Raw genomic sequence first — 21067 nt, 5'->3', positions numbered from 1 at the left:
TAGCAATGTAAATGGCATACTGTTTTTTCTAACGTTCAAGGGCCCGGAAAGTGATATTGAGATAAGGTTAGGATCGGGGTCTTTTATCTGTTCCGTATTGTCTATAAGATGGGAAGATGCAGGTGATACACCAGTCCAGTGACATATAGCTGTATCTGCTTGAATATCAAATTATAGATTATGGAATATGGAATATAGAGGTATTCTTTCTTACAGACATTCATTACAGTTGTTGTTAAAAGACTACTTGGGACTGAAATATTTATTTTTATTATTACAAACGTATCTGTTACTTACTAGAGCCAGTTTGGTGTAGTGGTTAAGGCATCAAGCTATAAATCCAGAGACCATGATTTCTAGTCCCTCCTTAGGCAGAAAGCCAGCTGACTGATCTTGGGGCAGTCATTCTTTCTCAGCCCTAAGAAGAAGGTAATGGCAAACCAATTCTGAAAAAAACCTTGCCAAGAAATCTGCAGGGAAGAATCAGATCTGATTGAATAGAGGAGGGAAAATGCCAATCTATATATTTTCAAGACTAAATTTGCATCCCTAAAAGTTTTCAGTCCATCCAGCAACGGAACTTGATATATGTATCTCCAAGATTAGCCATTTTTCCCCCTCTTCCCCTTGCCTCCTTTACCAATTTGTCTGATAATTTCTTTAAACTAAGAAATGGTAATGATTCCATGTAACTGAGATTAGCCTAATAAATTTATTGTCCCCACAGTACGTGTGTGGGATGCTCTCAAAGCCGTTGCTAATTTATTGTTATTTTAAGCAAACCTACAGCTCTAAAGCTCAGTTCATCTCCCTTTTCAAAAAGACTTGCATCAGGGCTGTGCCAAAGGGAGACTAGATGATACTTAGTTTTTATCTTTTATTCTCCTGTATTTGCAGCAAAGGGAAAAGCTTCTGCCAATGTGTCTTCGCCATTAAAAAAAGGAGCACCTAGACTAGACTGACTAAATTATAGTTTTATATTTATTAAATAAATATAGCTTTAGCTTTATTGGGGAGGAGGAAAAAAATGAAAAATCTTGCCCAAAAAACAGAAGGGACTTGTCCAGACAGTCTCTGAGAATCAGACACAGTTGAACAGGAAAAAAAATATATTTATAAATGAAGAAATTTTTCCTGTATGTTTAAAAAATAAAATCAATTTCCTTTCCAATTTCTATTTTTGCTTTGGTAGGAATTACAACAAAGTTTTCAGAAAAGCACACTACATATAAAATTATATAAAGTACCATAAAATATAATGTTTTTTATTCTAAATGAATATAGAATCAAAATCAATGTTTAAAACCTAACTTAAAAACTAAGGATATCATGTGCCTAAACACATGATTAGGTTTTTGGGTGGCAAATAATATTAATTGGATGGTTCAATGCTACCCAAAGCATTAAGCAAATAGATACTATTATCATGTAGAAGAACTAATCTATTTGTAACCTCATCGTTGAAAGTGTTTTTGCTTATTTTTTGCTTATTTTGGAGAAAATAAGTCACAGTGGAAATAAGAAACGTACATCTTCACTAGCTTTGCAGAATGTCTGAATTAATTGACTAGTTCTGTCTTCTGTCGTGGCAGAGTGACCACTAGCTGTGACAATTTGCATAAATAGACAAGTTGTCACTCCTATAGTCATAAACTATTTGGATCTGATTAAAAAGTAGAACTCTTATAGCTCTCTTGTTTTTTTCCCCCAGAAGTTGTAGTAAGTGAAATTTGCTGTTATCCTTTAACCAAACAAATGCGCACATGGGGATAAAGATATGCTGCGTTTATGCAGATTTTACAACACGAATCTGAATGAAACGTCCACTAATAGACCCAGATGGAGTAATAAATACACATGAAATTTCCTTAGTTGCACTTTAAAGTGATTTTAACATACTAGACCTTAACAATAATATTTAATTGACAAGATTATGCATTTGTATGGACTGAGAAGGTGTTAGATCTCCAATTCCAAATGAACCATAAATTCACTTTTGCATAACATGTTTTATTAATTTTATTTTATAGCTGAGCATTCTCTTTTCCTTCTAGTGACTGTTTCTTGAAAGCAAACTTTTAATTTAATTAATCATGTTCTAGTCTTGTGATGCCCAGGTACTATATAATTCAATATATAGATACAAATAACTCACAAAACAAGCAAACTATTACATTTATACAGTGATAGAATTAATAAATAAATATGAAGGTGTTCACTATATTCATATTTATTATAAATTTATTGTGAATCAATATGAACATAGTGAACACCACTACACTCATTACATTTATTTTTATACATCCTTTTCAAATTATAGTCGGAATGACTCTCAGGAAGAGCAAACATTAAGGAAAGAGAACCTAATTGGACTGCAGAATGAAACTAATTTATTGTTAAATATTCACATAACTTTTTCTACAGTTATAAAATATGTTTTTTAACAATCATTATTGATATATGCATAATTCATTATGAATGTTTTTGATTGTATTTAATTATACAGGATGTTTTCCATGCATATATGACTTGTTCACTGCCTTGTTTCAAACAAATGATAAGGTTACTGGAAGTAAAAAAATAATAATTTAAGGAAAATAATTTCTTTTATTGAATACTGCCAATACATAATTTCTAAACAAAGTACTCACATAATTATTCATATTAAGTGCTGAAATAAACTTAGAAAAATTCTTAATAAACCTTTCTACAAGGGAGCATACAGAGAATATAATAGAATATAGAACTTAAAATGTTATATAGGATATTAAATAAGATTATATACTGTACATATATTACTATATACAGTAACTATACAGTAACTATACAGTAACTATAGTACAGTACTATATACAGTACTATATACTGTACTATATATTACTATATCCCAATGGGCAGCAAAGGGTCTGCTGGCTGCCAGAAAGAAAGAAAAAAAAAAAGCCCAGAAACTAGTGAGTGGTGAAATGTAAAATTTATTATTACCTGTTCTGTGGGCGTGGCTTGGTAGTGGGGGTAATGTGACTGGGTGGGCATGGCCAACTTTTTTTTTTTTTTACTTTTACTTTTAAAAGCATTTTTTCAGCCGAAGAGGTTGTAGAAAAAATGCTTTTAAAAGTTAAAAAAAAAAAAAAGCCTCTGATGATCGTGCAGCTCAGCTGGGCATTGTGGGGGGGGGGCATGGATGTTTGCTACCGGTTCTCCAAACCACCCGCCGCCATCACTACTGGATCGGGCAATCCGGTCCGAACCAGGAGCATTTCACCCCATACCCATACACGCACACACATATACAATCACACACACACATATATATGTAAAATTGAAGCATTTTGATGTAGTGATTAAGACATCAAGCTAAAAATATATGTGTGTCTAAAGTGTTTATACAAAACACTAACATATACTAAATATTTATATATTATATACTATATAACTTTTTTTCCATTCAATCATATCAAGTCCCAGTTTTCTTGGCAAGGATTTTCAGAAGTAGCTTATCATTGCCTCCCTCCTGAAACCGAGAGAGAATGACTGGTCAAGGTCACCCTTAGGCTTTGTACCTAAGGCAGGGCTAGAACTCATGGTTTTCGAGTTTATAACCTAATACCTTAACCACTAGACCAGACTGTTAGGTACATGTTAGTAACTTATTAGGTACTTGAGTCTCAAAGTGTCTTACCATGTCATGAATATGAAATTAATTATGAAATTAGATCATTGAAGTGGGATAGATATCATTCATGTTTTGCCAGGTGGACAACCGGCCTTTGAGGAAGATAAAATTATCTATACAAATCCTGTTTCTCTGCTTTGTAATACCAGCATGCTGCTTCTGCCAGCAATGCAAACCACTCTAACATGACAAGGCAATAACACGGAAAGGGTTCCTGTTTATTTGAAAGCAAATATGGTAAACAGGCTACAGTTTGTCTAGTCTAATAAGAATTGAAACCATTCTGTTTTTTCTGTCTTCCTCTTCCCTCCTGCATTTTAGCACTGCCTGAATGCTAATAGTTAAGTGGAAAATTTTCCCAGTTCCTAATGATGATATGATATACTCATTGCAAACTACAGTAGTGGCCAAAATAAATTTGTAGTAGGGCAGTCAGTAAAGAGAAAAAAATAAAGCTGTGTGACAACTGCAATAGTAAATCTATTTCAAGTCTCCTCTTCACTGAATTGAAATCCTATTCAAAGTTCAGAAGAGGGAAAACTAATACTATTCTTATATACTCTCTCTCTTTGTTTCTGTTTCTCTCTCGGTGTGTCTGTGTGTATACTATATACTACATACATATCAAATGATTATCTATTACTGTTATTAATATATATATATATATATATATATATATATATATATATATATATATATATATATATATATAAGAATATTGTCCATATTAATCAGTTTCAAAGCATTGGTCTGCTTAATGAATCTTTACATCACAAATGCTGTTCATACCTAAATTCTCAATAGGATGATGATCTTACTCATCTTTTTTCATACAACTGTTTTATATTAAATTAGATTGATAGGTAGATAGTAAGTATATAGGGAGAGAGAAAAAGAATTAAAATAGACATCTAATCATAACTCATAACTTTAGAACTAAATCATTAATTAGGAATAAAATCATGAAAACATGATTTTCAAAAACCTGTGTTTGAAAAACACAGGTTTTTCAAACATGAAAAACCTGTGATTATTTCATTTGTATTTTCAGTGTAAATCCACAAAGTCTTCAACAGCTGCCTTTATTTAGATCTATATTTCACGCAAAATAAATTTGGCTTTCATAGTTTTGCTCCTGGTATTCACTGACAGGCTTTAAAGATTATTGTGAAGTTTTTGGTACATATTTCTAATCTTATAAGTAAAAAAAAATAGTTAAATCTTCATGAAAGAAGAAATGAGCCCCCTTGAGTGTCACTGTGTTTGTACATTAGCACACTGCAAGGTCTTTGCCAAGTTGCTCTCTGACTGACTGCTGCAGATGCTCTTTCTTAAGTATTCAGAGTCAGATCTTTAGTGCAAGTCTTCAGGGACAAACAATAGCACCTGTTCCTCACAAGATATCAGGCCAGTTAGTCCATTCATGTATCTTTAATGAAGCTCCAGGGCAGATGGCAAAAATAAAAAGGCAACAGCATCAAGTTAGCAGAGGAGACAAAAAGAAAAAGGTGTTGGTGCAAAAATGTATGGCTTTTGACAAGGAAAGAGACACTTTGGCATCTGCTGGTACATTGATTTTCAGAAACATTCAATGAACAGAGAAGCAATTAAATATCCTAGGAATGTGTACGGTATGATTTCTTGGATCAGGTTTTACTACCTCTACAAAGCTTGCTTGAAGTCTCTCCAGAAAGACTGCCATTATTCCTGGTTTGGATCTCCATCCCTGCAAGTGTGTTTGTTTTGAAACTGAGGGAGGTTCCTTTGATTCTTGACTTGGCATCTCTGAGCGTTTTGATTGGGCAAGAGGTCTTTGGTCCCTATTACCTAGCCATCTCTGTCATTTACTGTGTTCATTTTACCTTGATTCGTTCCATACAAATGTGTATCATTTTATGTAAGCTCTCCTTATTGAAAGGATTCTGTTTTGAAAGATGACATTTTTCAATAAACTGTGTTGTGTTGTCTCGTATTAACTTTGTTGTTCTTGTTGCTTCTCCTTCTTGCCTCCCTCTTATTTTAGGGCTTCTTTCTCCCACATTGTGAGAGAAAGCATGCAGTAAAATTTTTAGTAAACTTGACCACCAGATGATGTATCACATTGGCAAGAGAGGAGAACTAATTCCTGTTGCCCCAAGGATTATGGTATCATAGTTTTGGAATGCAGAGCAGGAATAAGTAGCATAATGGCCTAAGGATACTTCTGCTCTGCTTTTTGCTCTATTTTATTTTCCAGATTTTATTAATGGTAAATTGGCATACTCCAAAGCTAAACGCCAACCCATAATCTCATCTTAATTTTTAAGTAGGTGCCTTGGCACACTCTCTGAGAGGATGAATTTGAATAGTAGATTCATGCTTTTATTTCTCTGTAACTTTCAAAAATGTACAATGCATTTGGGTGTCTACTTTTTCATCCTTCTCAAATTTGTGGTTCTTTTGTTTGTTTCCTGTGACTCAAGAAAAAACTCTATGGATATTTTATTTGATGTTATCTAGTTACCTTGTGTTGCAAAAGTAGGCTACATCCAACTGATTTAGTACCATGCTGAAAGTACTCAGGGTGATTATAAAAAGTACTGTATCCCATTCTTACAAGAAGCTATAGTTTTCCTAGTACAATTGAACACTAAAATCATATTTGATTCTTAGTTATTCAGGAACCCAGGACGAATGAATAAAGCTAGTCTTATTATTGAATGTTGGTACTGGACACTGGAGGATCAACTTCAATTTAACCGTATTACACGTGCTGCTGCAGAAGCAGGCTTACCTCAGCTAAAATAAAAGAAATGGCTGCTCAAAGCTACTTTCTTTCACGCCCCATTGCTATGGCAGTAATTGCACAAAGACTTTTTTTTATTATAAGTTGATTTTCCTGAGAAATGGATTCTGAAAAATACTGTAAAGTGTTTATATTTTTTTCTTGACCTTTATTAACCTACATCTTAGGGTTTTTCCCCAGAGAAGAGTTGTTGGTAAATTAACTCTCTTAGAAGTATACACACAGTAGCCTTTCTGGTCTGCATCAGGGAGTGGGAGAGGAACATGGATATGACAAGAAAATCTGACAGTATTTAAACAGTGTCATAGGTCAGCATATGGATTTTTTACCAGGGCTATTTTATTTTTTGGAATTAAAAAAAAATGCTTGAAGTTCATTTTGACTTTTTAATGGAGTTTGTTGCCATTCATTTGGAACAAGGCAAGGTATGAACCCTTTTCTGGTTACAAAGTAATTTTTATACTTCCTATTTTGATCCATAAGGATCCTTTTGGGTTGAGGTTACTGGTAATTTTAATTAAAATCATTATATTATTTATGAATATGATTTCCCATTTTTCACAATACTCCCCCCACTTAAATATTCAACTGGAATAATTCTAGTTCTTTTGTGATAAACCATGAATTAAAGATTTCAGGAACTAAAACTGAACTTTTCAAAGGAATATTTGCATCTACTTTTGCTAGCTCATTGTCAAATGCCTGGTCTAACAAACTGAAAATAAAACACTTTTCTCAGGTTTTTTTTTTTACTTGAATGTTTAATTGTTGCTTTTCATTCTGTCAATGAAAGTCAAATGAAATTTAAAATAGTGGAACATATTAGAAAATACTCTGTTATTATCAGATACTATGGTAATGATTACATTCACAAAATGGCTTATATGTTACAATGAGGTACATATGACAAATAATACCTTTTCAAAATTGAAAGACAAGTTGTTTTAATTTTAAATTATGGGTATTTTCCAAAGCAAGGAACCGAAAGGATGGTGAATATAGCACATTGGATCCCATGGGTTCTAATGGCATTTCTCTTCTGAAATTATGATAACGAAAAGGTTCAGTGGGACTTAGTCAACAATTGTTGATAATGAGAGATTTGTTAAGAAAGATTGGTGCAATTTCTGATCAGATATTGTCTTCTGTTTAGCAGGTTCAAGGTCATATGCCTCCTCTCATGATCCCAATTTTTCCACACGACCAGCGGACATTGGCAGCGGCTGCAGCAGCCCAGCAGGGATTTCTTTTCCCCCCAGGAATAACTTATAAACCCGGTAAGTTGCTGAGAATATACAGCTGTTTATATGGCCTTGTGCAGAGCGGTCAAAATTTGGCTGTACAGTGTTGCATGGGGGACACAGAGGCCTACACAACTGTAGGTACGGCTGGCCCCATGAGAAGGCCTCCACCTGTATTAGCAACTGCTAATCTCCCCATCTTGGAATTTTTCACCTTTTGAAATTTTATGATGTTATTTTTATAATTTTAAATCTTAAATTAATTCTGATTTTAATGTTTATTATTTATTTATTTATTTTATTATTCATATTTCTATGCCGCCCACTCTCCGAGGACTCTGGCGGCTTACACCAAAGACAGTATATAAATAGCATATTGCCCCCAACAATCTGGGTCCGAATTTTACCCACCTGGGAAGGATGGAAGGCTGAGTCAACCTTGAGCCGGTGAGATTTGATCCACTGATCTGCTAAACTAGCAGTCAGCTGAAGTAGCTGCAGTACTGCACTCTAACCACTGCGCCACCTCAGCTCTCTGTAATCAATAAAATGTTGCATATTGCCCAGAGACTATCTCTGAGGGAGATGTGTGGTTAGAAAATATACATAAATGAATGAATGAATGAATAAATAAATAAATAAATTACATTTAACAAGTTAAAATAAAAATGATGTAGATGAGGGGATATAAGATATGATTCTATGATTGACTTCCCTTGTGTTGTGTTTATATACACAAAAGGATATCATGGAGGTGTGGAACGTGCAGTTTTTTCAAGGCCAGAACTCTTTTAACTAGAGACATGAGATAATTGACTGTGCACAACCATATTTCTTTTATTTCTGTATACCACAATCTATTTTCTTTTGAATTTATTGAGCCATTTCCATGCCAATTTGCATGTTAAGAGTAACCCGCTTCTTATAGGAAAATTACATATATCTGTCCCTTTTCTTCAGCCCTTTCTCATCAGCGTGTACACATTTTACTCTTTTGTGCAAGCCTTCTTTATAATTAGAGATAAAAAGTGAAGGCAGGTATGATTTAATTTGTTTATTGCAACTGGGCAGCATTTTATACGATTTTCATCTAAATAACAGAGGTTCAGCAGTTCAGTTGCAATCATCAGTTCAAGCTTGTAACAGGTCAGGGAACTTCACAGTGAGAAATGCTTAGAGATGATTTAGCAAGTGGTATGATTTCTTTCTTTATTCCTTTGAGTTTACCAGGCTCCTGGGGAATTCAATTAGGGATATAATGGTTTGAAGCTACTTTCAGAGTCTCCCTGTAAACAGGCTTTAAATGTTTAAAATCATGTTAGTGGAGAAATTCAGAGTTAGAAGATTTAAGTAAATAAAAGCCAACCTTTTCTGCGTGTGTATATTCCTTGTAGATCATAGGCCAGAAATAGCATCTTTATTTTTCTCATTAATCTGTCCCCTCTCCAATGAATATTAAAGAAAAAAAAATCAATTATAGCATTTCCTTTAGACATTAAATTATTTCTTCTTGTTTCATTTTGCTCTGCCTTGTCGATTTTATAAAAACAGACAAATGGAAAATGGATTCTTATGTCTTATTTGGAATAATAGTTGAGATTAGCATTCTGTTTAGCTGCTTGTCCACTTCGTATTTTTGGATATAGATTTTATCTTAATTTTCTCCAACCAATCTATGACATGAAGTTTTTCTGATGGAGTGAGAAAAGTTGTTCTTTCACGTGCTAAAATACTGCAAACAGAGTAGTGATGTCAATGGAAAGTATTTCCAGGTTATTGATTTAAAAAATAGACCCATCCTTTGCTGTCAGGTAGATTTTTTTTACATGTTTAATGTGCTACCTCTGATAGCTGTTTGGGGTCCAAATGCAAATCTTGAACCTTTTCCCATGGTTGTTACAGTATGCTAACTGCAGTTTTATATAGTCTTGTGCAAAAAAAAAAAAAAAGACATGATTTCACATTATTTGAGGACCCAGTTTGTGGCGGCAATAAGCTGACTTTGTATAAATATACAAAAGTATGAAGGCTATTGTTTAACACATTGTAAGCCGCCCTGAGTCTCCGGAGAAGGGCGGCATATAAATCAAATTTAAAAAAAAAAATTATTTGGAGCAGATATTTCATAATAAAACTGACAACTGCATAGATTTGACACAGATTTGCAGCAAAGGAAGGATACTGCTAAAATCCTGCATAAGCCATAAAAAAAGAAAAATATCATCCCCACCCCATTGCAAATTTTGCTGCCCTTATCTTCTTTGCATCATTGTTGTTTCCAGTGCAACGCCTGTCTTTCAGAGAGATTAGTGTTGTCTTTGGCCACCAAAAGGTTGCTCATGTTTAGTCTATTTTAGGGCTGTCATCAGAAACATTCAAGGATTCAAGAGCCCTTGTGGTGCAGTGGTTAAAGTGTAGTATTGCAGGCAGATTCTGCCTACAGCCTGGAGCTCAATCCTGATGGGGCTCAAGGTTGACTGAGCTTTCCATCCCTTTGAGGTTGGTAAAATGAGGACCAGATTGTTGAGGGCGATATGCAAGTAATGCTTACATTGTAAACCACCCAGAGAATGCTGTAAAACGTTATTGGGAAGGGGGAATATAAGCCTAAAATGCTATTGTTATGCTATTCCCCATACCTGTTACCATAAGAATCATTTTCAATTCTAAGCATTTTCAATTTTTTTTGTAGACAAGCATTACTTTTTATTTTTTTATTTTTTATTTTTTTTTAAATGTAATCAATCTGTACATTTACATGTTTATAGCATGTTGTACAATTAAATTATTAACATTTAAACCAATTGAATTGGTAGTTTTTAAAACTAATATGTAGTTCAGGTTTCGAAATATGTCTAAAAAAGTATTCCTGGTAGTATAGTTGTCAGGTCTGGAAGCTAGGCATACATACAAGGCCCCTAGCACGGCACATCTTCTTTGAGCAGGTCGATGGGACACTAATTGGCGGAGCCCCTGCCACAATAGTCATGGACCTGGTCAAGCTAGAGATGGGCTATCCATGGGTGGGTTCTACTTACCTTTATTACTGGTTCGCAGTGGGAACACGTTGTTCTGCCCCAGCTCCGGATTCCCAAGGATTGTGACACACTCCAACGGTCCTTATCAAAGTTATAATGTACCAAGAATAAACAAAGTCCAGCAAAGATTGGCAACCAGCCCAGAAAACAAGATACAATAAGACACTCACTCTCCAAAATGCTCTGTAATAATTACACGTTGTTCAGCAAGAAATTACTAACTGCGTGAGACTTAAATAGGCTAAGGGAGTGGCCTATTATCCTCAAACCTTACTCTCAAGGAGGCCTCTTCCTCCTGAGTAGCCACTCCTGCCTTTTGGCAGCCCTGTGTGCTCGAGCATTGAGGAGAGGCTCCTCCATTTCGCTCTCTCCACTTGAAGGAGCCTCTGGAGGTTCTGAAGGCCCTGGCTGAGTCTCTGCCTCTGGCACCACATCCTCTTCAGCCTCCTCGCTGTCTGACGCGAGCGCCGGCTGCGCAGGCTGCTGGCGTGACCCCACACCAGCCTCCTCGTTGTCGGGATCAGCCATGATCCGTGCAGGCTGCTGGCAGGCCACAATATGTGTGCACACTTTTCTGAGCATGCGCAGAAGCGTTTTGATGACGTTGGGGTTGGTGGGGGGAACTTCCCGCCGGTTTTACTACCAGTTCTACAGAACTGGTGCGAACCGGGGCAACCCACCACTGGGGCCATCACCGAGAACTCATTTGGTTCGTCAGAGCCCCATAAATGACTGAGTCAATCATTCTGGAGCTTGCCTGGGTAGACAAATGGGGCTCATACCAAAGATGTACTCCATGACTCCCAAGGAAATGGAGGAACTGAGAAAGTACATCGATGCCAATCTAGCCTGTGGCTTCATCCAACCCGCCAAGTCCAGGGTAGCTTCCCTGGTTCTATTTAAAGAACAAAAAATTGGGGGTGTTCTTAGAACCCTGACAATACTGCTTATTCAAATATAAAAGGGTGAGCTGTCCTTTTTCTATCTGATGATAAAACTGGATGTCCTTCCAGTTTTATAGAATACATATTTTTGTGATAATAAAAATGAAATATCAACTTCTACTCTCTTTCTATTATTTTCTAAACTATTGGTATATAATTCAACAAAGATGAACAACCACACAATATTTTTAACATATAGGAAGGAAAATATATTAGGATAGAACCCTAATGTAGAACTACAAAGTACTACGCCAGTTCAAAAATGGTTTGTGAAAACAAGTTTCTGGTGAGCAAAATTGACCACTGATTAAACTGAGAAACAAAATGCAGTTTATAGAACAAATTTAAATCTGCAAAGCTTTCTGTGACAATTGAAACATCCTATGTGAAAACTAATGGTGAAGATTTCTCTAAATATATCTGTAAAACAGCACGCTGATATTAGGAAAATATATTTCAGAAATATGTAAATCGTGGATGTTAAATTTTCCAGTGGCAAACTTTGATTTTATAGTATTAATTTTATCCAAATATTTTAGTTCAATTTCATTATTTGAGATATATAACTATTAGGTGTCCAGGGTACATTATTGCCTTCAAGCACCTTTGAAACTATCAAGAATTTGTTTTAACAATGTAATAGATCCCAATGCCTTGATTTAAATTTAGATCAATTAATAATGTATCTAGAAAGGGTTACAAATTAGTCAATGAAGTCAGAATATTGCAATGTTTTGGCTAACTCAGCTTTATCTGTTAATACCAAGATAACATTTGCATGTTATATTCCATATTTACATGAGTCACGCTATTAATACCAGTACTTTACTTAATAACTAAATGCTCCAATTCAGATCAAATCAAATTTCTAGATATGCTAAGGCAAAAACTCCTAGCATTCCCTTGAAGTTGGGAGTTGTAGCCCCAACCAATCTGTAAAGTAAAATATTGAAAAAAATGATTTTCCGCTATATAATCCTTTATTTAAATTTAGAAGTATTTTAGATCAAATAAGTCCATCCCTTATATGAGATAGTCAAAAGATATTTTGGAATCCCAAGCTTGTATATATCAATCTTGCAAGTGAGAACCAATTTTGAAAACTTTACCATATTTCCCAGTATGATACAATGTAGTTTTCAACATAGCAATTGCTAATTAAAAAATCTGGGCCTTATAAATCAATTTGTGTATTCACGGTGCATATTGTATTAAAATGTTAAATTATTGTATAACTTAAATTACTGTTGTGTCTTTTGATCCATGTGCATTTGACAGTTTTCCAATTTTCACTGATAGAGACGTTTTATTTAAATGAGATATATAAAGTAGAGCTGCTACAAAGCCAACATTTAACTGAGCAAGTCAAGCTATTGCTTATTGGATAATTTGACTCTTTTATAGCATAGTAAAAGCTGTAAAGTGAATGGTATGACCTCTTTGGTCAATGCTAATCCATAACAGTTTACTGTTAATTTAGTCAAGTATAGGCATCATGTTAAAAGTATAAAATATGAGAGCAGATCTAATTGTAAGTGACTGGTATGCTAAAAGATCCCTAATTCAAATATCAGCTGTCAGCACAGTAATCCTAAATAGACTTAAAAAGAAAGAGGCAGGCTACCAACTACCAACCTAGCTGTGATATATGCCATGCCATAATATGATAATTGTAATAGAATATAGCAAATACTTTGCAACAAGATAATAACGTATGGTCAGATTGGTCTGTTTAATTATTTATAAATAAATTGATTATGTGCTATCAAATCATCAGTGACTCTTAGCAATTACTTAAGTCAATTTCTTCATGACAATCTGTCCTTCACATGGTTCTTTAGTTCTTCTAACAGGGTATTCATAACTACTATAGCTGTGTCTATGCACCTTACTGTTGGTTTTCCTCCTCTTCTCTTTCCTTCCCCCTTTCCTAGCATCAAAAAAGAGAGCTAGGTTTCACATAACAAATATGGTAACACACATGTCCAAAATATGATAATTTGAGAGTGATAATTTGTGTCTTGAGACAGAACTCTGGATTGATTTGCTGGATGATTCATTTTTGTTTTCTTGGATGTTTGTGGAATTTTCTCCAACACCAAATTTGAAAATATGCTTCCTATCCAGCTTCTTTGAAGTCCAATTTTCAGTTCCATAAGGTGTCACAGGGAATACCATTGCCTGCACTGGTTTGATCTTTGTAGATATACACACATCATAGTATCTGATTTTTTCCCAAGATCTTCATCATTGCTTTAGCAATTGCTAATCTTTTGGTATATTACTTGATTGTTTGTTCCTTTACTTTTGATGGTTGATCCTAAAAGGCAGAATCTTTTTACTGCAATTCTCAATTAAAACAGTCATATAAATATTATTTTAGGGGCTATCTAAAGCTTTCTGTTTTTCACATTTGTAATATGGAGAGATTATTATTGATGTATCTTACACAGTTGTAAACTATTTTTTTAAAAAATAAGATTCTTTCCAACATGACTTCATCTATAAACTTCATTTTTGTAAGTCTGAATTATATAAATTGTAACTTTATTAAACTATATTGAATGAGCTATAAGCAAATTATTTCATGCTACCATTTCTGATAGCAATGCCCAATGAATCTTTCTTTTTAGCTAGAAGTTTTTGATAGATCCTACAAGTAATCCCCGATTTAACATCTATTCGTTTAGCAACCGTTTACAGTTACAAAAGCATGAGAAAATGAGAATTACAACCAGCCCTTGCACGATCAACCATCACAATATACCCACGATCTTGTGCTCAAAATCTGGCCACTTGGCAACCAGCATGTATTTATGACGAATGCAGCATCCTGAGGTCATGTGTTGGCCATTTGCAATTTTCCCAGCCAGCTTTCAACAAACAAATTTCCTCAATGGAGGAAGGCTGCATTTGCTTATTGATTTCATGATTCATTTAACAATTACAATGATTTGCTTAACAATCATGGCAGAACAAGTAGTAAAATTGGGCATGACTTACTTAGTAACCACCTTGCTTAGCAATGGAAAGTCTAGTCCCGATTGTGGACGTAAATTGAGGACTACCTATACCAGGGCTGTCAAACACGCAGCCCACGGGCTGGATGTGTCATGTGCTGGCCACGGCCACGGCCGGTTTAGCGAAGGGGAAAAAAGTTGTAAAACATCAGGTGATGACAACATGACGATGTGAGCTTGAGACCCCTGACGTATACTGAGAAAACGAGCGGTCAAAGGAGTTAAGAGTTCTTTATAGTCTAAAATCACAGTCTGGGTCAAATTTGTAAACTTGTGTTGCTTTATGGAGGACTTTGGATTTGAGCAGACTGAATCTTATATTATGATTGCAAACTACTTATACTACTAGGACTCCCTTTGCAGTAATATAGCTTCATTTCCTTAGAAAATGTCTAACAAACAAGATTCAGTTCAGATTCATTATGTTACGAGATGATCTGTAGATCCGTGTTTCTCAACCGTAGCCATTTTAAGATATGTGGACTTCCTTCCAGAATTCCTCAGGCAGCACTGCGGGGGTATTCTGGGTATTGAAGTCCACACATCTTAAAATGGCTACAGTTGAGAAACATTGCTATAGATGATACAGTGACTTAACTATGGAAGTATGTACCTTCTGAAAAGTGTACTTGAAAGTTTTGAATTGCATACAGATTTTGAGACTGTGGAAGAAAACAAAGAAACACTGTTTGTTTGGAATTCAGATCAAAGGACTGAAAGCATTTGCTGCCTCCATCTTTTTAATAAGTATTGTGTATACTGACAAGTGAAACAGAAGTTGATGCATCATTTTGGATCTTAGAGTGACTAATGTGTATAAACACAATAAAAAAAGCCAATATATAATCAACAGATAAGCTTAGAAGACTAGTTTGCAAAATAAAGAATGAAGGGTGGGAGGGTGTTTTTTTTTTGTCTCTGTTCAACCATTCTCCCACTAATCAAAGCTAGCATGCATCTATATGTACAATGAACTTGTTCTGACTTGTTTTGTCTGCCTTTATAAAATTAAAGAAGAATAGATCCTCACCCAAGCGTTCCAAATACAAAAACAAATTTGAAAAAAAAAATTGCTACAACATGTTGAGCGATGGATTGTTAAAAAAGCTACTAAGAAACACATTGATCAATTATTTTTGTTAGGAAAAAAAATATGCATCTTCTATTTCTTTAACTTTCTCCCCTCCTTTGTTGTTAGCCCCTACTTCCAAAGAACATGTACCTGCTTCAGTTTTACTGTTGTCAGCAAAACATTCCATTGGTATGAAGTGTCATGCTTTGTTCTCCAAATAATACTATTATATAATGCAGTAGGATTATATGAAGCCCTGGACTGCTCATTTTAGAATGCTCAGTTTTAATCTTAGAAAGGCTAACTTTCTGCTTAAAAGGTTGGGGAGGAGTGGAAGACATACAGAGTAATGAAATTAAGCTGCCATCGGCATAAGGCAAAACTATAGCAGGTGAGCCAAAGAACACTATCAGCTATGGCAGGGACCCTAATAACACACACTTTCACACAGACATACTCCAAGCTACTTCAAACCTTGGAAGCATGACAGCTATGAAGAAGGAGTGCCAATAGGGAGAAGATATATATATATACACACGATAGGAAATGCTTTAATATGTATTAATACAAATAAAAGCAAGTGATATTGAAGTTAGAAAAAGAGAGAGAGAGAGAGAGAAAGAGAGAGAGGGGAGAGGATTGTATGGAAAGGGAATGAATTATTCATTATATTTAAAGAAAGATTGCCTTGAAAATGTTTGGTAATGCACACCCTGTGCAGAGTTAAATGCTTATTGTTTTCCCATTTAAAGCAATGGAAATTTAATTCAACATTTTCATGACAGTTTCTTTTTCAAAATGCTTATTGCCAAAGAAACATTATTTAACTTTTGATGAGGATGCTTTATATTCAGAAAATATTGTTTCATTTTCAAAGAAGATAAGCAGAATGATCTAACCGTAAAAAGACAAGGGTTTTATACCATGAAGAAACAATTTGGTTTAGTTTAGTTGTTGTTGTTTTTTGAACCTACTGCAGGCAAAAATCAACCTCATAGAAAAGAGGGAATAAGATTAGATTTTATGAATGTTATAAACTCCCTAGGACACCAGCACAATGTAGGTTAGGAAAGCCATTGTAGCAACGCGCTCTGTATGCAATCAGAAGCCAATTGTTAGTGGACTGTGTACAAGCACATACTGTGCTCAATGATCTGATGAGGTATTATGGATATGATGCAGAGAGACCTTGTGGATTAGAACCTCACCATTTGTTTAAAAAGTGAAAGCAACTTAACATTTACACTGAGCTTGTCTGAAGTGTGGCTGCTCTTTGGATGGCAAGCTGAAGAGAGAATATTTTCTTTACTGCTTTATTGCTTTCGGGAATTTATGGTATAGTTGAGAATTGAGCTGGGGTTGAGAACTTGATGTATGTGCATGGGGGAATTCGCCATTCCGAAGTTGCATTATCTTAAATCTTCTATACCACACCTATGTTATTAATTTTGTGTGTAATGTGAAAAAAAGTTTATGCAAAACAAGTATATTATTATAAAACTTTTAAAAATGGAAGAGGAATAGCTTATTAAAATATAGCCTGGAGATAGTTTGTAACACTGATTTTAAATGAGAAAGCATTGTTGAAGTATGATTATTGTGCAATATATCAATCACTTAATATATATTTTATATCTAATCATATATTTATATCTAATCATATATTTACTGTTACATATTTTATATTCTTACTCCTCTTTTCATTTTCCACTCCTCTTTCCACTTCCAGCTTTAGTGAAGCGATGCAAGTTGTAGTTATAATGTGAAAGGATATTGAGTAATTCTATTCACACAGGCTACAGATTCCTATACTAGACATTTCTTATTTTAGGAGCAACTCTATCGTAATACTTTATAGCACTATTGAACACTAAAATACTTGGAGTTAAATAATCCCTATATCTAACATACAGTACAACCAGAGAATGGATAATCAATATAACAGTATTGCCGTTGATAACCGAAGAAAGGTTTATGGAACAACAGAGGATATTATGAACAAATCTGACAGTACAGTTCCACAATCTACATTAATAGGGTAAAGAGTTTCACTGGCCTACAGCTATAGCCTTTCATTGACGGGAGAGGGCAGGATAGGTGATCCTCTCTTGGCTTGGCCCAAGGTAAAACCCAAAACAATACCCTTTTGTCTAGAGGATAAAGGAGCAGAAGTAACAATTTGGCCTGCTGAAAAACTATATTTTGTGTATTGAGAGTGACCTGCTTCTTTCAGTTTCCAAGATAAGAGAGTTTAGCTTGTGGAAGCGGAGAAACTGGTAGGAAATCAGAGGTAAGAAGTCAAGAAAACCAACACAGGAGGCCTGTTTGAGAGAAATTTTGCTCACATCATATAATTTCTAAAATTTTAACCAAATCTGTAATGGATTTGGATTCCAGAATCTAGATTCTAGAAAATGAAAAGTGTTCCTTGTGACTTGATTTTCTATGGGATCGCTCCCAGTTGAATATGGAGAAAATGAGATGTTTATCCTTTTTACAGTCCAGGATTTATTGTATTGTTGAATGTATCAATTTAAATTTCAGATATTTTGCTTCGAAGCATGAACATATTTTGCCTTTATACAGGAATATAACAAAATAATATATCAAAAAAAAAATCAGTCATAGGCTGTTTACATAGGAACTGTAAATATTTTTAAAAATGATTTGTCTGTGTTTGTGTATGTGTGTGAGTGAACCCTAGCATCATCAGACAAAATTACGCCATAATGCCTAGAACTGGAAATTGCCTATCTGAGCTCATGCACACCAGGAAAGAGATAAGTTGAAAAGATCCAAATAACATTCCTTCGAAGAATATACTGCTGTGCATAATAATTTATTGAAAATAGGTAACATCCTCTAACTGATCTGTTAGTCCAAATAAGTGCAGCTAAAGACGTTTTAAATGGAATTGATGCTCCCAAGCTGCAATGCCTTTGTGCATTGCTTTGTGTCAAGGATCATTTGAAAAATTTCTAAACACGCAATTATTTTTCAGTGCTGCTACGTGAGCTTTAATAAGTGTGAGCATGCTTAGGTCTCAGCATTGCATTTTATGTTTTGCCAGTTTGCCTACTAGCGATCTGCTGAGCAGAACTTCCAAGGCAGAAGTGCAAGTCTGTGCCCAACAATCCCCTTTTGTTTTTGCAGATGTTTAGGCTTAAAGCGGTGTTGTGGAGCTCAGGCCCTGTTTGTACTTGCATGCTGCTGTTCTCTGCTCATTGTCTAAACCTGTGTGCATTGTTCTTCTTGACAGGTGATAACTATCCTGTGCAGTTCATTCCATCAACAATGGCAGCTGCTGCTGCTTCTGGACTCAGCCCTTTACAGCTCCAGGTATGTGCCAGAATAAAAATATGTGGGCTCAAAGCCAGTACTTTAGTGGAAAACTGCTAACCAGCTGTATGCTAAGTAATGGCTTGAATGTTAAGTAATTTTTTAAGCACAGCCCCAGAAGGATTAACACCTTATGTACTAAATATGCTGCAAACAGAGCAGCATGTGTCAAGCTTGACGCTGGGAAATGCAGCCAACTTTGTATTTTTATCAATTACTTAATAATTTCTGGCACAATCCAATCTATGTTTAAACGCTTTTAAGCCCATTGATTTGGTGAGAAAATTAAAGCAGTCCTTTAAGTCTTGTCTTCAACTGAAAGATGTTTCAAAGGTACTTAAATTGTGCCGGGTGTGTATGTGAAGAAAGGATGGAAGAAACAAGTAGCTCTTGGTGGAATTTAGGTTCAAAACATTTTATTTCTCTTAAGCTTTTTCCAGATGTAGCCTGTTTAGCTTTTGCTCCTCATAGTGGGTGTCTGAAAAATGTCGATTTCTCCTTCTTTTGGGCTTTGTAATGACTGTTTCCTAAACTGTAGACTTGCAGCTTCTGTATTTATGGAATCTCAGTCTTTCCATGCGTTAAGTTGGTTGGATGCCAGCAGCCATCAGGAGTCTGAGTTTGGTCCCTTGCTAGGTCATTTATTTATTTTTGTCATAGGGGGAACTAAATGTTGTGTGAAAATGATTTATATTCCAATTTATTATATAGCCTTTTAATATTCCCCAAGAAAAGGCACAATAGTGTCAAATAATGAAGCAGCAGTCAAAAGCTTATAAAGTGGGTGTGTTTAGCAATCATATTAGAGTTTTACCTTTTGGTTATTTAAATATTGTAGCTAATGTCTTTGTAATTGTTATCAACCAAAATTATAGTAGTATTAATTTAGTAGTTGCAGACATTGCAGTTTAGTTAGAGGAAAAATAGACTTATTTAATGCCAGCTTGTTTAGATTACAGAATATTTTAAAACATAAAAAATATCCAGCCTTAATGGTTACAGAATTTTTTGAGGATCCTGATAAATGAAAGGAGAAATTTGCTCAATTATCATTTTTAGTGCAGAATTGGATGGGATCTAAGAAAAGAGAAGCAGCATATCTTCTAACTGGAGAAGTTTTAGAAATGATTCCAAAATCCAGTTTTAGAAATGATTCCAAAATCCACATTGTAAGGACAAATATAATCAAGAAAAATATATATTCTAATTATATATTTATATTTTATTTATTTATATTTTATTAAATTTCTATACCGCCCTTCTCCCACAGGACTCAGGGGGGTGAACAGCCACGAGATAAAACAACATAAATACAAAAATTTAAAATGAATTAAAAATGAATTAAATAATTTGGCTGAATTAAAATACCCCATAATTTAAAACAAATTTAAAATTTACATTTAAAAATTTTCATTTAAAAAGGGGAGAAGATTTAGGCCAGGCCAGCTTGATGGAATAGGAAAGTCTTAAGCGCGCGATGGAAGGTGCGCAGATCCGGGATCCTCCGTATCTCCGGGGGGAGCTCGTTCCAGATCGTAGGTGCCCCCACAGAGAAGGCTCTCCCCCTAGAGGCCGCCAGTCGACATTGTTTGGCCGACGGCACCCGCAGGAGCCCCTCTCTATGGGAGCGTACTGACCGGTGGGAGGCTATTGGTGGTAGCAGGCGGTCCCGTAGATAACCAGGTCCTAAGCCATGTATATATGTGTGTGTGTGTGTGTGTGTGTGTGTGTGCGCGCGTGCATATATGTGTGTGTGTGAGTGCGTGCATGTGTGTGTGTGTATTTTTCTTTAGCCAGTTTCTTCCTACGTAAACCAAGATTTTTATGCAACCCTAGTTCAGTGAAATCACAATCCACTAGTTTCTAGGCTTTTTTCAGGCAGCCAGCAAGCACTCTCCTGCCCATTGAGAGATTTAGAAGCTTTGGCAGCTTCTAAACTGAAAGTAGGGGCCCGA

The 21067-nt window shown here is 35.2% G+C and overlaps 1 protein-coding gene across 27 annotated transcripts in view; it reads left to right on the top strand.

The window, feature by feature from the left end:
* SOX6 (SRY-box transcription factor 6) overlaps window positions 1-21067 on the top strand; it is a 492935-nt gene that overhangs the window by 378567 nt on the left and 93301 nt on the right. For 15 of the 27 annotated variants that reach the window (XM_087879414.1, XM_087879426.1, XM_087879421.1 and 12 more), the window contains 2 exons: window positions 7615-7735; window positions 19033-19112. In XM_087879414.1, the coding sequence (XP_087735540.1) occupies window positions 7615-7735; window positions 19033-19112 (201 nt within the window). Of the gene's footprint in view, window positions 1-7611; window positions 7736-19032; window positions 19113-21067 lie in introns of all 27 variants that reach the window. The other 12 variants (XM_060687705.2, XM_034416987.3, XM_087879469.1 and 9 more) reach the window with 1 other exon arrangement.

Source organism: Pantherophis guttatus, chromosome 1, assembly GCF_059756535.1.
Source record: "Pantherophis guttatus breed Tessera chromosome 1, ASM5975653v1, whole genome shotgun sequence".
Lineage (NCBI taxonomy): Eukaryota > Metazoa > Chordata > Lepidosauria > Squamata > Colubridae > Pantherophis > Pantherophis guttatus.
This window is presented reverse-complemented; position numbering and strand designations above follow the sequence as displayed.